The sequence below is a fragment of the Globicephala melas genome, chromosome 8, assembly GCF_963455315.2.
Source record: "Globicephala melas chromosome 8, mGloMel1.2, whole genome shotgun sequence".
In the NCBI taxonomy this organism is placed as follows: Eukaryota; Metazoa; Chordata; class Mammalia; order Artiodactyla; family Delphinidae; genus Globicephala; species Globicephala melas.
The window spans coordinates 99,658,084-99,674,949 of NC_083321.1; the positions used below are offsets into that span (position 1 = coordinate 99,658,084).

Consider the following 16,866-nt stretch of genomic DNA (forward strand, 5'->3'; position numbering starts at 1 on the left):
AAGTTGTACAAGAGAGGAAATATTCTTATAGAACACTACATGATTCAGCAAGAAATAGTATTTACACAGTTACCCTAGTGTGTACTTGTAATATTGATTTAATTGGTGACAAGGGGGAAGGCCAAATGTGAGTATTTGAGGTGATGCGAGAGACTTAAATCTTATCTTCCATAATGGACAACAGCCAAAATTATTCATTTTAGATAATCAAAGAAGTAGTAACATAAATGTGTTATTTAGAAAATTGTAGGTACCCGCCAAAAGAAACAGCTATAAGAAGTCAAAGTGGTTGCCTCTAATGGAGCCAGGAAAGATAAGTCAGAGACTGCTGTTTATATTTTTTGTTGTCTCGTATTATTTTAAAAATATTATTTGACTTTTAAAATTACACACATGTGTTACTTTGATTTTATAAAAGCAAAAATGACTGTCTTTGCAGTCATAACCCTACAGTTTCCATAACATTTCATGACATTAGTTACAGTCACAAGGACAAGCATGAACAGGTTTGGGAACAAACACAACTGATTCTTGGCAATGAATTAAGTGGAAGAAGAGAGAAGACTTCCCAGAGAGAAGCCTACCAGTCGTGTTCATGCCGCATGCCAAGGGCTTTCGGTTGGCATGTTTTACAGAAGGAATACAGAGCACTGGTTATATAGCAAGTCGTTTAAACTGATGTCAGTGAAAAGAGCTTCTACTGTAATGAATCCAGATAATAAAGGAGGCTAAAATAAAACAACCTTCATCCATCCACTTTTGCTACGCCGTCCATTTCCCGTGGGTCAGATGGAGAAAATTCTACAAGGAGCAGAGCTCAAGATCATCCTTCTCAGGGTCATTCAGTTTGCCCTGAAATATTAACCCTCTTGAGGGAAATCTGCAAATGAGGATAAATTAGAGTCCTTTTGAAGGGTAGGCTATCTTATATATACTTTGGCTTAATCCACAAAATGAGTTGGAAAGGTGGCAAAGGAGATAACAAAGCAAAATTTGCCTTTTGCACCATGACGGACCTGATTTCATTTCAGTCACTAGGGTTATTCCATTATTGCCTATCTTCTCCTTTGCATTTTGGGTAAGTACTAAACACGATCTATATAAGTACCGCAAGAGAAAAAAAGTGCTCGGGAGTTCAAAACAGGACCTGAGACATCCCACACCCATGCTAAGTAGGGTTGAAGCAAATCTCTTTGTTTCGAAGTCTATTCTTGTGGTTTTAAGTATTTTGGATGGCTAAGTATTAGAAGAATTAAAAAGGGTATTCAGCCACCTTTTCAACAAATCGGCCAATTGCTGATCTCTTTGCTGTGCTATTTCGGCCAATGATCTGCAGAAATGTCGTCCAGTAAGGGAAATCTGGTTCTCGCTCTTCCTTGGACTCAATCCTGGAGCACCTAGAAAGATCAGATCCACCTCCCACCCTCATTTGCTGTGCGCACAGGATTGTGACAGCCCTTCCTGATAAGAAATTGTCAAATTTCCTTTATAAGTGAAACTAGAAGACAAAGCAACGTAGAAACAGGCTTTTAGCAAGGACAGAGCCCTTACGTGATTTAGCTTTCTATATGTATATTCAGCTAGGAGGGGCAGTTTGGATATTCTGAAAGGTCACGTTCCATAACCTATGCAAGTCAACTCAAACTACGTCTTCTCTTTACTTTTTCAGAAGTCTGTAGGCTACTTTCCTCTTCGGCATCAGTAACCACAGACCGTGACTCAGGTCCAGCCATATAAGTGCCTGTTTAATGAGTTTCATAAAGAATTCCTCCCCGTTGCATGGTCACCTCACTATTATCTGGGTCCCCACTCTGGCCATTAGCCAGGCCCTGAGCTGGTCACAAGTCTGTCAACACTTTTTGATGGGACTGAACTGTCCATCTTAGATGGGAAACCCTGATTTTTTTTTTTAACCATCATTATTCCAACACAAAAAAAGCCCATTATATTCACTCTCCTCTCTTACTTCAGATCACCTTATTTTGCATGTTGTAGGCCGACGATGAGCAACAGAAGTGATCTGCATTTACAGTCTTTACAATCACTCCAATCACCTCATATACCCTGGATGTCCCCCTTCATCTTATTTTTCACTTCCTCCACAACTCCTACTTTCCCAGCAATGATGTCGAGCTTCAATACATAGTGGGGAAGACTGTTGCATTACTGAATGTTTTTCTAACTGGAATCCACAGCTTCTCAAGCCCTGCTAAGCTGGGGGCCCCAGAGAGGTACCTCAGTTTCAGAGCTGTTGCCATTCAGAGCCTCCACGTTTGGGTCCCTCCAGTCTTCTGAGAGTGAAGGGATGTAATTGTCTGTCAGAGCATCCCAAACCCTGTAAACAAAGAGAAGCTCTCATTAGCACACATCTGTGGCCTGGCCTGGCCTGGAGGAAGGAAGAGCTGGGCCAGGGGAGGAGAGAGGCTTCTGTGTGTGCCAGGCTGAGATCATCTGCCTTCCAGCATGCAGGAGCGAAGTAGCTTCAAAACTGAATTTCAGGCATTACCAGGAGAGAAGGAGCCAAGAGAAGAGACCCTGGCCAGAGCCTCAGTGCCAAAGGTGTTTGCTTAAGAGAAGAGGAATTTCTCACCATTGAGAAACCAATGGTAGCGTCTACAAGTAAAACACCTCTGGCAACAGATAAACTGCCCCTGAAACTAAATCTGCCCCTCAACCAAATGGCTCCTGTCTCACTAACTTAAGAAATGTCCATGTTTCCTTTTTTATGGGCAGAGAAGAATGAGAAGGGGAGGGAGGAAGAGAGAGATTGATCTGGGCAGATTTTCTGGCTGAATCTCATTAAGATCAGGGTCAGGCTTCCCTGGTGGCGCAGTGGTTGAGAGTCCGCCTGCTGATGCAGGGGACAGGGGTTCGTGCCCCGGTCCGGGAGGATCCCACATGCCGCAGAGCGGCTGGGCCCGTGAGCCATGGCCGCTGGGCCTGCATGTCTGGAGCCTGTGCTCCGCAGTGGGAGAGGCCACAACGGTGAGAGGCCCGTGTACCGCAAAAAAAAAAAAAAAAGATCAGGGTCATTGTCTAGTTTATATATACAGCTGGCCCTTGAACGACGTGAGTTTAAACTGTGAGCATCCACTTACATGTGGATTTCTTTTCCAATAGATATTGTAGTACCAATATTTTCACTCTAACTAAGTGTGGAGGAAAGTTTGTGTTCGATTAGAGATCACAATATGTGGACTTAAAAGAAGTAGGCTTTGAGTCCTGCTTCTATTCAAATTGTTTCAGCTTATTGCCCTTGTGGTTTACTAATTCCTTTGTTTTTGAGGCAGAAACAGCAGGAAATGGATTTTTCAAATACCCAGGGGGTCAGCACCCTTAATCCCCCATGCTGTTCAAGAGTTAACTGCCTGCAATCTAAAAGGTCAAGAATTAATTCCTTGACATCTAACGTAGGTAAGGGGATGATGCCAGTGCTATTAAAAGTTACTTATTACCCAAAATGTTTTAGGGATCCCAGGGTGGCACAATCCTGTCCTCTAGCAATGTAGAGTCTAAGTGTGCCCTGTCTCTATCATGGAGACTCCAAAGAAAATATATGAAAGGAACCAATAAATACACCACTGTCTACACAATTAGTTTTTAGTGGGGGAAGATGGGGTTCCCTTTATTACGTTTCTTTTTTAAAGTTCTGATAGGTACATTATAGGAAAGGGTATTCTACAATTCTTTTCGCTTAACTCACTTATTTCAGAAAGATTTTCTTGGGGAAAAAAATGGGGAGGGGTTTGGGGAAAAGCCCAAAGTCACAAACTCTCACACACAGGAAAATGAATAAATTAGTCAACACTAAGAGATTAATGTAAATCAGTAAACCAAGCTCCTAAAATAATGAATGCCGTCCATGGAAGCCAGCGACACTTGAGTTAATATTAGGTAATGAAATAATGAGGGCTCAGTGCAATCTCCTTCAGGTGCCTATGCACATCAAACATGAATGATACCTGTGAAACAAGGTATAAGAAGGTACAGTTTATTTAGATATACTAATATAAGGTAAGGGTCATTTAAAAATAAGCAACTATGTACACATAGGAGCAAATCCAAAACATGACAAAGTATGGTGTAAGATGCTGAAAAGATAAGTGCACATTTTATATATATAGCAAGATGTGTATATATATATATGTGTATATATGTATATATTTATGTATATTTCAGAGCACAGACACTTGAAATCAGATACATAAAATGGGGGAGGGGAGTGTTCTTAACATATATAAAATCTGGAATGACATATGACATATGGGTATATAATCAAGGAGATTTTCCTAGCGCACAATGCACACAATTTGGTAATAAAAAAAGCAACTCAAGAAAACACAATATAATGGCACTGCTTTGGTTATCCACTTATTCATTTTTTGTAGTACAGTTACAAGAAGGCACTTGGAGAGACCTCATCAAGTGTTCATTCGACATCTCTTCAGCAGGATTTCAGTCTACGTCTTAAACAGGGGTGATAATCCCGTTTCCATCAAGCACTATTAGAGCTTCATTAATCCAGCCTAATTCTAAATCCAAGTCTCATTAGCGTTCTAAAGCCAAGAGGCAAATATGCTTTGCTGTCTCCAAAAGTCCCAGCGCCACACCCACTAGGAAGGTCAGCAGTCGAGTCCTCCGTGCCTCACTGCATTACACTCTCTGCGTCGAGAATGAACAACTGCATGCAGGCACTGACCTTCAGGTCTGACCCTGCAGCAGGCGCCTGGAAAAATAAAATTCAGCAAAGCCCAAAACAGGCAGGAGCCTTTTGTACCTCTCCTAGATAGGATGGAAGCTGGAACCTTGAACGGACCGCACACTTTCCAATGACCTTGAAACTGTTTATATCCTTAAACTGACAACTGGAGACTGCCTCCAATCATGTAGGGTGGCAACTTTTCTCACCTGAGCCTTCACTGACATACTCTGGATTTTACCTTCTAATTCTAGACCTTTAGTGACAATTCCCTAAACCTTTATCTCCTCGGGATATCAAGCCATCCTTTTTCTGTTTCAGGTTTTCTTCTTGCTTTCTGATGGACATACTTTTTATCCTTTGAGGTTCATAAGCAGCCTTTAATAGAACGACTCTCACCTCTCTGTCATCACTTGCACACCCTTCCCGTATTCATTCAGTGCCCATTTAACAATAATAACCATAGCAGCCAACCTTACTGAGCATTTACTATGCATAAGCCAGGCACTATCCTAAACTCTCTGTGGATTAATTCATTCACTCCTCACAACCCTATAAGGCAGATACTGAGAAAAAAACCCTGAAACACAGAGAAGTTAATTAACTCATCTAGATTCACACAGCCAGCAATGACAGAGGTTGGATTTGAACCCAGGCAATACAGCTACAGAGCCTATATTCCTACCCACTTAACTATTCCAATTCTTTATGAACTTTATGATGGGCATGGGCATCAGAACAATATGCCAAGTTCCAAATCACAACCTAGAACAGCAGTTCAGCAGCCGGCTCTGCGTGAAAAGTCTATAACTGCATTATTCTGGACCCGGTGCTTTCATCAATCTATGAAAGGAGAAATGGGAAGGTCAGCAAGGGTACACGCCTGCTTTCTGTTTAGATCTCCAGCCCGGGGAAGGTAAAATGGACGGCAAAGGCAGGCACAGGAACGAAGAATGGCGGTGGGAGGGAAAAACACAAAGCTTTCTGTGAGGGAGAGAATGGGACGGAGTTTTCTCCCCAGAGAGGTTATCCATCTTATCCTAAGAGGGTTCTTGGGAAGAGTTATATTCCCTGTTAGAAGCATCCTGGGTGGACTGTAAAACTCCACTTCCTGAGAAGCATCCTGCTATTGACACTTATCTCGGGGAAAGGAGACTTTGAAAGCTATCCACTATATCTTTCATCAAAGAACTAAGATTAAACAGGTTCCCTCCATTCTTGTCATTACGCTGCCACGGCACCTGAGATCCAATTTGCTCCTTCAGTCCCTGTAATAACAGAAAAGCCTTTTCATGTGCATATTTTATATCATGGGCTTAGATGCCTATAGAAATGGCCGTAAGTATCTTTCACCATGGAGGGCTAGGGATTTGGAAAAGGATGCTAGCAGAGGATGAGCAAACCAAACAGAACAGGTTGGACAAGACACGAATCCAAAAATCTGGGTCTGGAACTGGCAACATAGCTATCAAGGCTACATCAATCCTCACACACACACACACACACACACACACACACCCCCCTATATACCTATTCCTGACAATATGGTAGACAGCTTATAGTGCTTGTTAGAATTCCAACTTGGGAACATTTCCCTTAAGCCCCTCTAGGCTGGCTACTGCCCTTGTCCAGTTTTATTTGTGTCGAGTCAGGCCAATATCCACACTTAGATGTGTGTTAACATGAGTATACTTTTGCTGTTAATACTTAGGAGTTATGAATTATTAACACATCAATGACTTTGAACAACTTTTTAGATTCTTTCAAATGCTTCAGTAGAATCCATCCTATCTCGGCCTTCCACATGGGGAAACTGAACCTCTAAGAGGAGAATTAACTTTCCTAAAGATCACAGGCATCTGTCGACTTTCCCTATCTGATTATTTGGGAGTCACTTCTCTTCGACTTAAAGCATGGCTGACTCCAGGGTGTTTATTTATCATGCGAACTTGATTTTTAACATGACCTTTAATCCAGTAATTCTACCGGAAGGGCAGGACTGTCAGTGTTCTCACATGTTTGGCCCCTCTGTCTCCAGAGTCCTTGTAAGACAGGGACCCCGGTGAAGCAGGAAGTGGGGTGAGGGCTGACCATTCCCACTCTGTAGGCCTCCAGGTCGGATCTCTTATGACAAAGGAAAGGGTGTTCCTACATATGCAAAGAAGAGATTCTGGAATATTTTCTAAATTTAGAAACAAGAAATACATATAGATACATACTGACTCTCTTTCAATGCCTAGGACTTCCATGCCCTGACAAATCAGAGAAGAGTTGATAACTCAGCCAATTCCCTCTAAGCCACATAGTTCCAAATGAAAACTAAAGAAGTCAAAACTTCAAAGGGAATCACTGACCCTGCTTTCTGATTCGTGCTATCTTTCAGGAGGTTAGTTTGACCAAGAATTTCATTGTTTTTGTTTGAAGCCTCTACTGTATGGTTCTAACCCACCCAAAACACTTTCCACTCATGGGTGGATGAAATAAATCTCTAACTACTAAACCTAGGCAGGTTTATTAGAACACCAGAGCAGGGCTCAGGAGACTATTAACCACGCTGGATATTAAATTATCTTTTTCCTTTACCTCATCATAATTTTACAGTTGAAATAGCTTGATAGGTGTCTCTAAAACAAAGTGTGTAATTTAATTCAAATTTTTATTTTAATTTGTAAAGCTTTAGATACGCGGAATGCCTAGAAACCACTGTGTTACGATTTCTCGTCCCAGATTCTTCCCACCACGCTTTCCCCAAATCATATTTTATCTCCAAGGAATTATTCAACCTTTGGTCATTTAGCTGAGGCAGTCAATGAGGCAGGCAAGTCAGAAAAATCAGGATAAGACTAATAATCTCATGTGATGGTAATTAACATTGAGTGGCCTCTGCTAATGTGCTAGGAAAGAGTAAGAACCTGCTTGCTGGGCCTCTGTCCTTAATGAGGCAAAGGGGTGGTCTGGACAGGGGAGAAATGATTTGTTGGAAGCAAAAGGAATTTTCCGAGCACAGCCTGGGTGAGGTGAGAAATTAGCTTATTGGCAAGTCCTTAGCCCTGCTTCATCAAGATTGAGCTCGGGAGGTCCCAAAGATGAGGACCCACGCAGTCAACTAGAGTTAAGTGACAAGCCCAAGGTCACACAGCGAGTTAGTGAGAGTGTGAAAATCGCAATTCATCGTGTTTCTAGTCCATTGCCTGGTGCAATGAAGTAGATAGCAGTAAAAGCTGCTCTGTATAATGAAGCCCCAGAGCCATTCTTTTTTGACCTTGAGGAGTTGAGCAAATTATAAAAGGCTCAGAATCTAAAAGAATCAATTTGAAACTTAAGATTGAATTGAAACACGTAGCCCACAGTTATAGTACTGGTCACCAGAGTGAAATGTTCTCTGTGATCATGCCTTCAGGCTAGCATTAATTAAAAAGAAAAGAAGGAAGTGGCGTGGGCCAAGAAATACATTAAGTGCACCTACGAGGCTAGCTATTATTGCTTATCCAGGTCATTCGATATTCAATATTCACTCCAAAAATATTATTTGATCACTTACTACACACCATGTGCTGAATCAGACAGTGGAGAGATAATAATGAATAAGACAGACAGATATACAACCCTTGTATTCACAGAGATACAGTCTCAGTAGTCATCAAATAAGCAACTATCTGCCCAATACAATCAGGTTCAATCCTGTGGGACAAATCTCTTCCCCACTTACTCATGGGCAACTTCCCACCCAAGTCCATAAAAAGAGAAACCAAAAGTACAGTTGCCCCAAACTTCCACTGCCAATCCACTGCCAACAACTTGACATTTCTTGTGTGATCCCTAAAGAACAGTTGATGCATATTTTATCCCTACGGGGAATTTACGCCTATTTTTACTAAATGCCCCAAACACCTTTCTTTAATTTATATGACAAATCACTCCCTTCTTCTCTTTTCTAGTCCCTCCTTGAACAGCACTTTTCTCAAATTCCTTTTCTTGACTTCTGTTAAGACCCTGCAAGGTGGCTAGTAAGTGACCCAGGGAATCTGCATACTCAAAAGCCACTTCACCTGGTTATCACCTTTATTGTGTCCAGGGTGATTCCCTGTTCTCTTGGTTCAGTGTGTATGCTTTCTTATTTGGACATATCTTAACATTTGTAGATAATTTTTCCAGCCCTACGGGGTTATAAACAATTTGGAGATTTTCACAATCCTGGTGTTTTGTAAAGCAAATTGTTCCAACGACATATATTCCTCTGTCACAGTTCACTAAATTTTTTTCTGGTCCTTATTTCTAATATCTGGGTGGGTTACCATGGATATAAAGAAAGCTGAAGATAGACAGACCCCCAAATGTACCATGCTCCTGAAATTCAATTTTGCATCTAGGAAAACCCATTTCCTAAAAATCCTTCATTCCTTTGTGGTTTCAACTTAAGAAAGCTCTATGAGTAACTGTAAAGGGACATAACTGAACAATGTCAGCAGTTACCAGGGCGCTGCCTCACAGAGAAAAATATAAGTAATATGCCATGAACCCAAGGACAGAAACTCGTTCTACGTCAGGAAGCCCCAGATTCCAGGGCTCTAATCTGAGGCAAGAGAGGGCAATTAAGACAGCTTACTCCTCATCCTGCAGAGTCTCCTCCTCCTCTTGGATCTGGAACTGGTTCTTCACGGGAGCTAGGTTCTCGGTCTTGGCGTTGTAGTTCCGAAAGCAGACATTGAGCTTCTCATCAAATTCATTCACCAGGTCCTCCATGGACTTGAAGCTGATTATTTCAGAAGAAAAATTCTCAAGCTCAGAGAGGGAGGGGTCCTCTAGATGGTGGGGAGATGAGCCGTAGAAACACCGTGGCTTCTCTTCTGGGTCCTCCGAGCAGCAGGGCCGAAGGTCCTCAAATTCTTCATCCAAACTCACCAGTGGGGCCTCCATTCTTGCACAACAATAGAACAACTGCAATGTTCAGGATTCGTTTATCTAGAAGAATTAAACAGGGTGATGTGAGTTTGGACTGGACTTTTGTGCCAACTCTGCTGAGGAACCATAATCACTTATTCCATAACTCTCATCCCTCTGAAAACAAAACTTCCACTTTACTGGTCCATCGCTTCCGTACTTCCTCACTATTATACCCTTAAGGAGTTCAAATATCATTGTTAGTGTGAATAATGCTAACCCAATTAGCATACATTTTGGAGGCACACCTGCTTCCAATTCCCTGCTCCAAAAAACAAAGCCTAATGGTTAAGCATGCAGCCTCTGGACCAGACTGCCTAGGTTTGCATCCTGCTCTGCCCCTTACCAGCTGTGACCTTAGCAGTAACTTAACTTCTCTGTGCTCCCTTTTTTTCTTCTCAGGACAGAAATAATAACAGGACCTATCTCAAAGGACTGTCCTAAGGGTTAAGGGAGTAAACACTGGTAAGTGCTTAGAACAGTGCCTGGCAGATAATAAACGTCTATGTTGTTCAGTTTATGTTCTCTATTATTATTTTATTATTATTATTACTATTACAATAGGTCCACAACCCTAACCATGTGCTCTCAAAACTGGAAGTTTGGGCTTCCCTGGTGGCACAGTGGTTAGGAATCCATCTGCCAATAGAGGGGACGCGGGTTCGAGCCCTTGTCCGGGAAGATCCTACGTGCCGTGGAGCAGCTGGGTCCGTGTGCCACAGCTGCTGAGACTGTGCTCTAGAGCCCGCGAGCCACAACTACTGAGGCCCCCGTGCCTAGAGCCCGTGCTCCGCAACAGGAAGCCACCGCAATGAGAAGCCCGCGCACCATGATGAGGAGCAGTCCCCGCTCGCCGCAACTAGAGAAAGCCTGCGCGCAGCAACGGAGACCCAACACAGCCAGAGATAAATAAATAAAATAAAATAATTTTTTTAAAAAAAGAAAACACCTGGAAGTTTTTCGTAACTTATTTGGTGGTAAAACCTGCCCTGACCTAAACACGTTTGGCAACTAAACCTGATCTACATGAATATAGAGCTGTTCATGGTTTTAATTTATCCCATTTAGTGTGTTTTGCTGCAGAAATTTTAATTTTTTTAAATTATAGAGATTGATACCCCAGGCCCCGGGGGATGATATGCAGAATATGCACTCTATTATCGCCTTCCAAAATCTGAGATAATCTAAATTCTGAAACATGCCTGGTCCCAAGCGTTTTGGATAGGGCTTCATGGACCTGGATATTATTACTCTCATCAATAAATGATAGACTAATTGAACACTAATACAGACTTTCAAACAAGCACCTGAGTTTTTCCCAGACACACAGCATATGTCTGAAACTAGAAGAATGGATTAAATGACCTAGTACCCTGTAAGAGATAAGACCCAGAGACTCATGTGCTCCAAAGCCCAGACTCCACAACCACCTTGGGCACTACACCCTGGAAGGCTGTACACTCACCTCCCTTCATTTCCCAACAGCTCCGGGTCCTCTACCTACACTGCCTTTCGCTGTGATTTAACCATCTGTGCGTACATCCAAGCCCTTCCCCAATTTTAATTTAAATTCCTCGAGGGCAGAGACGTCCTCTGGATACCCTCCATGGTTTCTAGCACACGCTGCCTGCGGCGAGGCAATCAATCACTGTGTGCTCACTGACAAATGATCTTCTGTCCCCCTCACGCAGTTTTCATTTTCCATTGCAGGCAGCACAAGCATTAGTGTCTATCATACCCTTCTCCACATACTCAGCTTCCTTCCCTGGAACACGGCAAGGCAACCAAACTTTTCCCTCCTATCTGCGTGATGACTGATCCAGATAGATGCTTAAATTGGAACCACTACCTCAAGAGGACCAAACAGACAGCAAAAACCACGGCTTCTGCCCCAGGACTGCCATTCTCCACCTCTACCTACAAAACTAAAACTCTAAATAAGCGAGGCAGAGGGTATGCCAGGTGAGGACCCGGCCAGTTCTTACTGGGATTTTACTGGGATTAAGTCAGTTGCCGCCACGTCTCATCAAAACATATTCTGAGTATTTACAGTTTGCAAAGGCAACATAACAGGACCTTGGAATACAAGAAGATATAAAAGCAGTATTATGACAGCTTGGAAAGAACACAGGCTCAGGAGCCAACAGACCTGCCAAAGGCTGGCTGAGTGACAAGCACTGTGGGTCCTATTTCCTCGTTTGTTAAAATGAAGGTGTTGGTATAGAGTTAATGCCTCTGAAAGTTAATTTTAATAACATATTAACTTAATACTTTTAATTGATACATTTTAATAGTATAGTTTATTTAATCTAATATATACAAAATAGTGCCATTGCAAAATGTAATCCATATTTTTAAATATTAATGAGACATTTTACATTCTTTTTTCATACTAAGTCTTTGAAATGTGTATTTTACATTCACAGTATGTCTCCATGTGGATCAGCCGCATTTCAAGTGTCCAATATCCACGTATGGCTAGTGGCTACCATATTGGACAATCCAGCTATTAAGCAATATACACACAACTAATTACCAGCTAGAGCTTCTTCACCTATGGTCGACAGACCCCTAAGGGCTCTTTGAATATAACCATATTTTATTTTATGCACTTAAAAGCATATTCAGAGAAGGATCCCAAAGGTTTCTCTACATTGGTAAAGTGGCCCACAGCACAAAAAAGATTAGGAACCTCCAAGTGCCAAAAAAGTGAGTTTAGAAAAGATCACTGAGTGCAACTGAGAGTAAGGAAGGTTTTACAGACAAGGGATTCGTATGGAGAGAGGAAGGACTCTGATGGTTAATGCCGGGCCCCAGGGTCCAATCCTGTTCCTATTACTTCCTAGCTATGAGACTTTGGGCAAATTATAAGCCTCTCTGACCCAGCTTCCTCATCCATAAAATGGTGTTTAAATAGCACTTATATTGGAGGTTATTTGGTGGAGTAAATGAGATAATCTTGGAAGTGCTAAGCACAATGTGTGGAATGCATGAAGTATCCAGTAAATGTCAATAATATTAGGAAAGCGAGGCTAACTTAGCTACGTGGAAATGTGGGGTGAGAGCGCTTCAAGGAAAAGAAAAACTATCCTTGCCATGATATTCCAGGTGTGACACTTCAAAATGCTTATCAGATGAGAGAACTATTGCTGAATGAATGTTACCATCTTTTTTTACTAAGGCACCCCTGCTATTTTCAATTCATGTGGTCAAAGCCACTCAGATCACTGGTTCCATTTCAGAGAGACATGAAAGCTAACCAGCTGGTACTCCAGATATGACACTTCCTTTAAATCTGTACTCTTCCTGGAGAGGACAAGGGAGCTGGTGTGAGAAGGTGATATCAAGGAGGGTGCTGATTTGAAACAGCACAATCTATAACATTAGCCAGTAACAAGAGGGCTAGCCAAGTGGAACCTAGGGCTACGATTGAGTTTTGAGCGTTGGCAACAAAGAAGATTATCCTGAAAGCACCTATCCTCAGCCCAGGCTCTGGAGAAAATAGATTCACCTAGAAGATTATAAAAGAAGAAATGGATATCACAGCTCTATAGTTCAGAAACGTGATCATTTGAACAATCTGCAATATAGCCTGATTTCTTTTCATCAACTCACTCACTACCCAGGGGCCAAGAAGCTCCGCATGAACGACCAGGTGGGAAGGAAACTAAAACTGAGAGCCTGCATTGAAAATCAAAGTCACTTGACTCCCAAACCGAGCCCAGAATTTGTAGAAAGAGCCCAGGCTGTGGCAGAGGAGGTGAGAGCCAGGCATCTGACTGGCCCCACCAAGGCCTCAAGGAGGGGTCTCTGGGTTAGAGCTGGCAGTCCTTCTTAAATGGTTCCCCTTCCCTCCTTCCTTTGCTCTTCTCTCTTGGTGGGGTAACTATGCCCCCCAAATGAGATGTCCTACTCTTGCATCCTGGCAAGCTTGCCCTTGTCTTCAGTCACAGCTCATTTCAGAAGCTTCCTTCCCTTAAAAGCTAGGGATAATTCAATTGAGAGCTTATCCTCTTTCTCTATACTTCCAAAATCAATTTGAAAAAAAAAAATACATGAAGAATGGCAGAAGGAAGGAACCATAGGAGGGTGGTCTTGTCTTTTTCTCTTTACCATAGAATAAGAGTGCAGGACTATAGTTTGCTTATGTCCTATAATCTATTCCATTTATTTTGGTTCCCAATAGATGGTGTAATTTGGAAAAGAAAAGACGGCTCAGAACTTAACAGAGACCCAGTAGGAAACACACGGTTAGCCTCTCGTGCAGCACAATGGTGCATAGTAGCTGCAGCTCGGGGCTGCAGCACCGTTTCCCAGTGCCTGCTTTGCTGAGCGGAGAAGCAGAGAATTCACCATGCCTCCCCCTGCTGGGCCTTTGCACCTCCACACAGGCCCCATTCCATCTCCCCTTCTTCCCACTACTTGCCCCACAGACCAGTTGATTCTATGCCCACCCACCCCCCCATAGCATCCCTAAAGCTGCCCTCCCCTGACCCACCTTCGGTTTCCCACTGCTCCTCAGCAAAGCCCAGTCAGTGTACATGTTCCTGCCAAGCTGCACATTTTGACGGAAAGAGAGTATTTCACCGCGTAGAAGTCAGCAACCCCTTTGTGGTTCCGCTTCCCCCTTCCCCCTCCTCCTGCTGCTCCGTTCACCCTCATCTCACATCCCCCTCCCCCAGTCTGTTGGGGTAAAGAAAGGCTCCTCCAAGCAGCACAATGCCTGGAGCTCCAAGAAAGCCGGGGGCATCCCGCGCAGGCCGCACGCATACTCCAACGGCCACGGCCCTTTCAGCCAAACAAGACCGGGACATGGGAGCGGAGGGGGTCGGGAGGTGTCGCGGCGAGTAGGGCAGGAATAGGGAAGAGAGAAGAAGAGAGGGCTGTGATGTACCCCCTGGGGGCTCCGTCAGATGCGCTCCCAGCCCCAGAGGCCCTGGGCCCACAGGAGGGCAGCGTGCCCCACCACCATCACACCCGTCCTTTCTCCGACCTGTTCGCGGTAAAACAATCGCTCCGCCAGCGTCTGCGGCAGCTGCCAGCGGTTCTGACACTGCAGGAATGCACGGTCCCTGGGGAGAGGAGGCTCGGCGTCCCAAGGAGGGGCACGGGCGGGGTGCGGGGTCAGGTTCTTAGAGGCATAGATGATTCTGGGGCGTTGAGAGAGCCGGACCAGATAACGGTCCTGAGAGGAGGTACCGACCCACTGCTCCAGCACCATCGGGCTGCGTTCCCTGCCTCCCCCAGTCCCCAAACCGCGCCGCCTCTCGACACACACACACACACACACACACACACACACACACACACACACACACACACACACACACACACACACACACACACACACACACACACACACACACACACACGCCTGGCTGGGGGCCCGCGGCTCCGATGATGCTTGAAGTGCCCATCATCCGGTATCTCCCGGCGCCGGGCGCTGCGCCCCGCTGCTCTCCCGTGAAGGGCTGGGCAGGAGGGCAACGGCCTCCGGGTTCTCCCTTTCCGATTCCGGGATGGGACCGTCCTGGGTGCGGAGCTTCGGCGCCCCCAGACCTGCCGGCCGGAGCATCCCAAGTCGCAGGGCCTCCTTCCCCACCCCCGTCCACCCCCACCCACGGCAGTGGGTCGGTCTGGATTAAGGTCGCCCCCCGCGACTGCACCTGTGCGGGTCCTGGAGGCGGAAGGCGGATCGCGGGGCTCAGCTGGACACCCCCATCCACTGGCCGCGGGGAGCGGCCGGAGCGCAGCTCAGCGACAGCGGCAGCCGCGAGCTAGCGAGCGCTCCCCTCGCAGCTCCGCCGGCGCCCGGCTCCGCTCCCTCCTCCCCGCCCGGCCCCCCTCCTCCCCCACCCCCACCTCCCCCGCGCTCGTGCCCGGGCTCCGGGGGCCGCGCCCGCGCCGGGCACCCGCCCAACGGGCACGCGCAGAACCCGGACGTCATCTTCTCGTTAACATTCCTAGCCCTACTTGGTGCATGTGGCCTGCCTTTATTAATATTTATGAATTACTATTTCTCCCCCCTTTAGCATTGGTCTTTCTGCGTCCCTCATGAATATTCAGAAGCTCAAGATGTGCGCTTGCAATAACTCCCAGTGTGGATTTCTCACAGGGAGGGCCTGACACTGTAACTTCTCCATAAAAGCATAAGTGGGTGGCCGAGTGGATGGGCAGGCGGATGCCCGCAGACACACTCAAAGACCTCCCTGGACTTTCTGGCCTCCCCCTTCTATTCTGCTGGGGGCTGGGGTGAGCAAGTGAAAGGATGCCTGCCACGCTGAACCGGGTTCAGACCTCGAGTCAAAAGTAATAAACGCTTTTACCTCCCAAAGACGCAGGGTGGGGTTGGCTTCAGGCCGAGAAAGCTGCGAACGTTTCCACTATCCAGCTACAGAACTTTTTCATGGATCCGAAACTGAAACTCTGTACCAGTTAAACATTAACTCCCCGTTCCTTCTTCTCTGCAGACCCTGGTAACCACCATTTTACTTTCCATCTCAATGAATTTGACGATTCTCAGTATCTCTTGTAAGTGGAATCACACGGTATTTGTCCTTTTGTGTCTGGCTTATTTTACTTAGCGTAATGCTTTCAGGGTTCATCCATGTTGCAGCGTGTGGCAGAATCCCATTTCCATTTCCATTTCTATTTTAAGGCTGAGAGATATTCTGTTGTATGTATATAACACATTCTCTCTATCCATTCTTCCCTCTATGGACATTTGGGTTTTTTCTACCTTTTGGCTATTGTGAATAATGATACTGTGAATGCAGAGGTATGAATTCCAGGCAACATTTTTTTAAAAAGCATTCTATGACGTGTGCTAGAAGCTGGAGGGTGGTGGGGGGGGTGGGGGGGTGGTTGGGGGGGGCGGGGAGGGTAAAAATTGAAGGCAGGCAGGCCTGCCTTCAATAGGTGCAGAGTTTAGTGCATTGATTTCCAAACTGTGCTACTTGGAACCTGTAAGGGGTTGAATAGTGTCTCCCCCCAAGTGTATATCCACCCAGAACCTCAGAATGTGACTGTTTTTGGAAACAGGATCTTTGCAGATGTAGTTAGTTAAGAAGCAGCCATACTGGATTAGGGTGGTCCTAAATCCAATAACTGATGTCCCCATAAGTAGAGAGGACACAGAGCAACAGGAAAGAAGCTACATGATGAAGGAGGCAGAGACTGGAGGGACACAACTACAAACCAAGAGACACCAAAGGTTGCCTGGAACC

The 16,866-nt window shown here is 44.9% G+C and overlaps 1 protein-coding gene across 4 annotated transcripts in view; it reads right to left on the bottom strand.

The window, feature by feature from the left end:
• FEZ1 (fasciculation and elongation protein zeta 1) overlaps window positions 1–15,476 on the bottom strand; it is a 40,338-nt gene extending 24,862 nt beyond the window's left edge. The window contains exons 1-3 of one of the 4 annotated variants that reach the window (XM_060304259.1): window positions 15,307–15,476; window positions 9,306–9,661; window positions 2,236–2,335 (exon numbers count right to left, since the gene is read on the bottom strand). In XM_060304259.1, coding sequence (XP_060160242.1) covers window positions 2,236–2,335; window positions 9,306–9,616 — 411 coding nt within the window. In that variant the 5' untranslated portion in view covers window positions 9,617–9,661; window positions 15,307–15,476. Of the gene's footprint in view, window positions 1–2,235; window positions 2,336–9,305; window positions 9,662–14,138; window positions 14,270–14,633; window positions 14,859–15,306 lie in introns of those variants that run through there. The other 3 variants (XM_030840445.2, XM_060304258.2, XM_060304257.1) reach the window with 3 other exon arrangements.
• Between the last annotated feature and the right edge of the window lie 1,390 nt (window positions 15,477–16,866).